The sequence below is a fragment of the Protomyctophum parallelum genome, assembly GCF_964188405.1.
Source record: "Protomyctophum parallelum genome assembly, chromosome: 15".
Lineage (NCBI taxonomy): Eukaryota > Metazoa > Chordata > Actinopteri > Myctophiformes > Myctophidae > Protomyctophum > Protomyctophum parallelum.
The window spans coordinates 2,741,157-2,748,656 of NC_139710.1; the positions used below are offsets into that span (position 1 = coordinate 2,741,157).

The 7,500-nt window shown below is 50.5% G+C and overlaps 1 protein-coding gene across 1 annotated transcript in view; it reads left to right on the plus strand.

Moving 5' to 3' along the window:
- fras1 (Fraser extracellular matrix complex subunit 1) overlaps positions 1 to 7,500 on the plus strand; it is a 161,604-nt gene that overhangs the window by 87,018 nt on the left and 67,086 nt on the right. Inside the window, 5 exon segments of the mRNA XM_083784744.1 lie at positions 1,114 to 1,257; positions 2,181 to 2,341; positions 6,530 to 6,692; positions 6,804 to 6,936; positions 7,119 to 7,312. Of these exon segments, the coding sequence (XP_083640870.1) occupies positions 1,114 to 1,257; positions 2,181 to 2,341; positions 6,530 to 6,692; positions 6,804 to 6,936; positions 7,119 to 7,312 (795 nt within the window).

Sequence of the window (7,500 nt, forward strand, 5' to 3'; positions counted from 1 at the left end):
CATTGTTTAATGCAATCAGACAGGACTTTAATGTTGGTGAGTTTAACATTGTTTAATGTAATCAGACAGGACTTTAATGTTGGTGAGTTTAACATTGTTTAATGTAATCAGACAGGACTTTAATGTTGGTGAGTTTAACGTTGTTTAATGCAATCAGACAGGACTTTAATGTTGGTGAGTTTAACATTGTTTAATGCAATCAGACAGGACTTTAATGTTGGTGAGTTTAACGTTGTTTAATGCAATCAGACAGGACTTTAATGTTGGTGAGTTTAACATTGTTTAATGCAATCAGACAGGACTTTAATGTTGGTGAGTTTAACGTTGTTTAATGCAATCAGACAGGACTTTAATGTTGGTGAGTTTAACATTGTTTAATCAGACAGGACTTTAATGTTGGTGAGTTTAACATTGTTTAATGCAATCAGACAGGACTTTAATGTTGGTGAGTTTAACATTGTTTAATGTAATCAGACAGGACTTTAATGTTGGTGAGTTTAACGTTGTTTAATGTAATCAGACAGGACTTTAATGTTGGTGAGTTTAACGTTGTTTAATGCAATCAGACAGGACTTTAATGTTGGTGAGTTTAACATTGTTTAATGCAATCAGACAGGACTTTAATGTTGGTGAGTTTAACGTTGTTTAATGCAATCAGACAGGACTTTAATGTTGGTGAGTTTAACATTGTTTAATCAGACAGGACTTTAATGTTGGTGAGTTTAACGTTGTTTAATGCAATCAGACAGGACTTTAATGTTGGTGAGTTTAACATTGTTTAATCAGACAGGACTTTAATATTGGTGAGTTTAACATTGTTTAATGCAATCAGACAGGACTTTAATGTTGGTGAGTTTAACATTGTTTAATGCAATCAGACAGGACTTTAATGTTGGTGAGTTTAACATTGTTTAATGCAATCAGACAGGACTTTAATGTTGGTGAGTTTAACGTTGTTTAATGTAATCAGACAGGACTTTTCTGTTTGGCTGAATGGGGCTGTCGAGGCCAGAAAGTAGTTTTTTTTTGCCACTCAGTGGGCGTTCGTTCCCGCATAACTTCCAGGTACGATGATGTCACGCGCATATACCCTCTCTATCCACCAATCAACAGGTGGTGGTGCTGGACGCCGGAGGAGGCGGGGCTGCTGGGGGCGGGGCCGGGGGCGGACCCACGCGGGACCCCGAGGCCACGCTGGCCATGGAGGTGGCGGAGAAGAGCAGCACTGTGATTGGCCGCTCGCACCTGGCGTACAGCGTGAGTTAACCCCCCTTGCCTGCGGAACTCGACGTCGTCTCGTTCCCCTACACCAGTGTTTCTCAACCTATGTACCGCAGCACTTTACTGTGCCGTTTGATCTGACCAGGTGTGCCGCGAGATTTGTCCGAAAGTAACACTTTTCATAGCCTAAAAATCTCGGGGCACATCGGCGTTAACGTGCTGCGTTAACCCGATAAATAAATATCGGGGTCTCACTCTGCACAGAGCCTCTGGGTCTGCAGCGGCCAGGAGGCGGTGTGTCTGTGTGTGTGTGTGTGTGTGTGTGTGTGTGTGTGTGTGTGTGTGTGTGTGTGTGTGTGTGTGTGTGTGTGTGTGTGTGTGTGTGTGTGTGTGTGTGTGTGTGTGTGTGTGTGCGCGCACGGGACGGTAAACAGTCAGCAACACGTTAAATGTCTACTTCTACTAAAGAAAGATGCAGCGATGGAGCCATAAGTCCATATCCATAAATTCGGGGACATAAATTGCGCAAAATACTGTTAAACTAGCTGTTGTGTGCTAAGCTAAATTATCATACGGAACCACAACAGTCAACACGGCATTGACCAGGGTTGCCACATTGACTGAGAGGGAAACAAGCAACCAGGTCTATGAAAATGTTAACAGGCCAGATCAAGTCAGAAAATCCGAAAAAGTCAGAAAATAAATCTAGAATAAGCAACAATATTGCTGTCAAACATCATTGTCCAATGTTGTTTTAGAGCAATGGTTCTCAAACAATTTCATGTCATGGACCACTAATATTATATATTATATATTTACTATATATACACACCGGTATATATACAGTATATACACAAACCGTATATCTAGGTGTGCCCCGAGATTTTTAGGCTATGAAAAGTGTGCCGTGTCGTGGCAATAATCACGTTAAACAACGCCCTCTGGTGTTTCCTCTGCAGGATGACGTGTCTCCAGACGAGCAGATCCACATCCAGCTGGTGGCCACGCCCATGTACGGCGTCCTGACGCGTAGCTCCTCCCCCCACGGTAGCTCCTCCCCCCAGGAGCTGAGGGAGTACTCCTCCTTCACCATGGACGACATCAACAGGAAATATGTCAGGTACTGTACGCTGTACTGTACGCTGTCAGTAGAGGTAAGGGGCACGGTGGCACAGTTGGTAGTGCTGTCGCCTCACAGCTAGAAGGTCCTGGGTTCGATTCCCGCTCGGGACGCTGTGGGCGCTGGCGGCGTGTTTACTCCTCCGCGTCATCAGTGCCCATACCCGAAGGCGGGGTTGGCGAAAGGGCCTTTCTGTGTGGATTTCATGTTCTCCCCGTGAGATACCCTCACATGTTCTCCCCGTGTCCCCTAGGGTAGGTACCCTCACATGTTCTCCCCGTGTCCCCTAGGGTAGGTACCCTCACATGTTCTCCCCGTGTCCCCTAGGGTAGGTGCCCTCACATGTTCTCCCCTTGTCCCCTAGGGTAGGTACCCTCACATGTTCTCCCCGTGTCCCCTAGGGTAGGTACCCTCACATGTTCTCCCCGTGTCCCCTAGGGTAGGTGCCCTCACATGTTCTCCCCTTGTCCCCTAGGGTAGGTACCCTCACATGTTCTCCCCGTGTCCCCTAGGGTAGGTACCCTCACATGTTCTCCCCGTGTCCCCTAGGGTAGGTACCCTCACATGTTCTCCCCGTGTCCCCTAGGGTAGGTACCCTCACATGTTCTCCCCGTGTCCCCTAGGGTAGGTACCCTCACATGTTCTCCCCGTGTCCCCTAGGGTAGGTACCTTCACAAAAACATGCAGTAATCCTGGTCTCTATACTGCCTCCCCCTGGCCAGCCGGGGCGCCTGATGGAGGGGAAGGAACTGGTTGGAATAACGTGTTCCTTCCACGCGCTACGTCCAACCAGGGAAACTCCCCCCTGTCAGGTGTAAAGGAGCAACTTGGACACTCAGGCATGAAGGAAGCATGAGTTCAAGTCCGTTGCTCTCCCCAGGTTGGCGGAGGGTGTACTGTACTGTACTGTACTGTACTGTACTGTACTGTACTGTACTGTACTGTACTGTACTGTACTGTACTGTACTGTACTGTACTGCAGCGGTTCCCAAAGTGGGGTCCGCGGACCCCTAGGGGTACGCGGACCCCTAGGGGTACGCAACGCATAGCCAGGGGGTACCCAAGCCCCCTCCTTTTTTTTGAGGGGGCTAGTGAATCATGGTGTGTGTGATATGAAATGTCCAGTACCTCCCCAGTGCCTCCTCAAGTGCCACCCCAGTGTCTGCCCTGCAGTGTCTGCCCAGTGTCCGCCCAGTGCCTCCCCAGTGTCTGCCCAGTGTCCGCCAAGTGCCTCCCCAGTGTCTGCCCAGTGTCCGCCAAGTGCCTCCCCAGTGTCTGCCCAGTGTCCGCCCAGTGCCTCCCCAGTGTCTGCCCAGTGTCTGCCCAGTGCCTCCCCAGTGTCTGCCCAGTGTCCGCCCAGTGCCTCCCCAGTGTCTGCCCAGTGTCTGCCCAGTGCCTCCCCAGTGTCTGCCCAGTGTCTGCCCAGTGCCTCCCCAGTGTCTGCCCAGTGCCTCCCCAGTGCCTCCCCAGTGTCCGCCATGGTGCCTCCCCAGTGTCTGCCCAGTGTCCGCCCAGTGCCTCCCCAGTGTCCCCTGAGTGCCTCCCCAGTGCCTCCCCAATGTCTCCCCAGTGGCTGCAGTTTCTCCTCAGCGCTTCCCCAGTGCCTCCCCAGTGTCCCCCTGAGTGCCTCCCCAGTGTCCCCCCAGTGCCTCCCCAGTGTCCCCCTGAGTGCCTCCCGAGTGCCTCCCCAGTGTCCCCCTGAGTGCCTCCCCAGTGTCTCCCCAGTGTCCCCTCAGTGCCTTCCCAGTGCCTCCCCAGTGTCCCCTCAGTGCCTTCCCAGTGCCTCCCCAGTGTCCCCCTGAGTGCCTCCCCATGCTCCCCAGTGTCTCCTCAGTGCCTTCCCAGTGCCTCCCCAGTGTCCCCTCAGTGCCTCCCCAGTGTCTCCCCAGTGCCTCCCCATGCTCCCCAGTGCCTCCCCAGTGTCTCCCCAGTGCCTGCCCAGTGTCCCCCCAGTGTCTCCAATAGCAATACAAGAGCAATAATACAAATTAATCTTAATTTATTAATCTTATTAATTAATTATTGAATCAAATTAATTCATTAATCAAAATGTTCGACACAAGAAGGCCCCCCTGCGGCCTGCGCCCAGCACCATGCCAAAGCTTTTTCCTGCAGGAAACACTGCTTGTGGTTGTAAATATATTGTTATCTGTTTTGCGAGGATGAGGGGGTACCTGGAAAATATCTACCCCAAAAGGGGTACCTGGTCCAAAAAAGTTTGGGAACCCCTGCTGTACTGTACGCTGTCACTAATTATACTGTAGACCCCCATTTAAAAATATGCCGTGCGTGTGTACGTGTGTGCGTGTGTGTGTGCGTGTGTGCGTGTGTGTGTGTGTGTGTGTGTGTGTGTGTGTGTGTGTGCGTGTGTGTGTGTGTGTGTGTGTGCGTGTGTGTGTGTGTGTGTGTGTGTGTTAGGGCATTCATCAAAAAAACGATTTATCGATTTATCGATAAACGAGTCACGAGTCGACTCGCAGCAGCGCGAGTCGAAAGTTGAGCTTTTTTTTTTTTTTTTTCTCCTTTTTTCATTGCATTCAGAACGCTATGTGGCTCTCAGGTGTCCCACTATTGAGACTGGCTGAAGTCTGTTTGAACTGCGCTGTGTCAGAGAAGTAACAGATAGAAGCACGCAAACGTTACCCCCAAACGATATCCCCCTCACCTCCGTGCTGGAAATATAACGTCTGGGTTCCCGAGGCTACATTCATGCTGACGCAATGACTGTCTGTTTCTGGCTAAGCTTTACGCGCAGCGCACATGAACCTCTCCGTCTCCGGTCAGTGCGGGTTGTTGTTTATTTGCATGGCTCAGAAAATGAGTAACAAATGAGAACGTTATCGAGTTGTGGAGGAGGAGGAGGAGGAGGAGAATAATAATGTTATATCTCTTATTGTGTTCTCGGTGCTGCTGCTGCGCTGTGTGCCAATACCATACCACTACTTTACCTAGATAACATAATCTTTTAATTTTGACATGATTCACATGAAATAATAATCCTGTACCGGAACCGCGTGTAGCGTTTGGTTTCATTAACGCGATTAGGGATGTCAGTAACGGATAGTTTCCCAACCGGTTACCCGTTAGGATTATACCTATACCTATACCTATACCTATAAAGCCACTGGACGCATGGGCTAAGCCTTTTTTTATTATTAAGGAAGATCAGCATGCATGTCACCGTGTTCCGTTTGTTGACTTTTCGCTGACGAGAAAACCCTCAAACATCGATAGCACATGGCTAACTTTTGATAGCCGTAAGCCGTGCCAGTGTGGAGACGGATAGGAGGGCAGTGGCGGCTGTAAACGTTCTCCCTCCAGGCCAAATGGCCAATAATGGATTTAATAATGTAGGTCTCTGCATTGATACGGTCGACATGTGTTCATCTCGTCTCGCTGTCACTCGCTTACATTTTGACTACCGCAAAGCTACCGTTGAAGTACAACAGAGAACGGGGACATTGAGGGGGCAGAAAACAGAGCCCGAGCGCTGTTCATGCAGCCTGGAGTGCGACAAGCTGGGCGGCGCAAATAGCAATTTTAGGCATGTGTGCAACATGACAACTGTTTTAAAGTATTGTACAGTGACAACTACAGTCTCTGTAATGTTTATGTTGTACTATTACTAAAAACGATCTAAAATAAAGGGATTTAAGATCAGAACACGCATTTATTATTATGCAAATTAACCGTTAAAGCTGATAAAAATATCCGGATGTTTCTTAACGGTCGGCTAACCCGTTAACCGGTTAACCCCTGACATCCCTAAACGCGATCGTCACAAAATAGCCTACAGCTGCTGCTGCTAAAGATACAAAGATTGGACATTTTTAAACGACGCAAAACTTAGAATTCCCCTCTTGCGTACCAGTGCCACGTGTCCCGCGGACCGGCACCGGTGTTTGGGAACCTCTGATATAGATGATACATGCACTGTGACTGTGTCATATTGGAGAGGCCACTGAATGCGCAGTGCTTTGTTTGACATGCTCCGTATTTGAGCGCGCGGCAGCTCCACCCGCCCCTGTTAAATCCCCCCCCCCCCTCCGCGCGTCCGCATCCGCGTCCGCCCCCCCCCCCGCCGCCAGAAACGATAAATCGATACGACATCAACTTTACTGTCCGACAAGTCGACTGGGAAAAATCTCAAGTCGTTAATGCCCTAGTGTGTGTGCGTGCGTCCATCAGGTACGTCAGTGCGTTGGAGACAGGAAGTCAGCCGGTCACAGACGTCTTCCACTTCGTTGTTTACGACGGCGACAGCCGTCGCCTTGACAACCAGATGTTTACAATCACCATCACCTCGTTGCCCCGACGACCGCCCACTGTCACCGTACGCAGTGGGATTAAGGTACACACGCACACACACACACACACACACACACACACACACACACATATATTCACTATGCACTGTGATGTCAGCTGGGGGGAAAGGTTTTATCTGCCTTCCTGTCCATAGGTCCAGGAAGGGGGGCGGGTCCAGCTGTCCACCAATCACATCATAGTGTCCGATGTGGACACGCCCAAGAAAGACCTGTTAGTGTGGCTGGCCACGCCTCCTAAATACGGCTTCATCGAGAACACCGGCGGAGGTACGGTTGTGTGTGTGTGTGTGTGTGCGTGTGCGTGTGCGTGTGCGTGTGCGTGCGCGTGCGCGTGCTCGTGCGTGCGTGTCAGAGCATGTGAGTGGAGTGGCTGCATTTTGAACTGAGCGCGGAGCGTGTTTTAAGATGCGATGTGACGTAACGAACCCATCTTGTGATGTCACCCCCAGGGGGTTCGGAGGGCGTCGGCCAGCGCGCGGCGGTCGGCCCCGACGTGCCGTTCTCCGTGGAGGATCTGACCGCCGAGCGCATCTTCTACGTCCACAAGGACCAGCGACCGGACGGCGGTCAGGACACCTTCAGCTTCTACATCAGTGACGGACACAGCCACACCGAGGCCTTCAGTGTCAACATAGACATCCAGGTATAGTGACCCTCACAGCCACACCGAGGCCTTCAGCGTCAACATAGACATCCAGGTATAGTGACCCTCACAGCCACACCGAGGCCTTCAGCGCCAACATAGACATCCAGGTATAGTGACCCTCACAGCCACACCGAGGCCTTCAGCGTCAACATAGACATCCAGGTATAGTGACCCTCACAGCCACA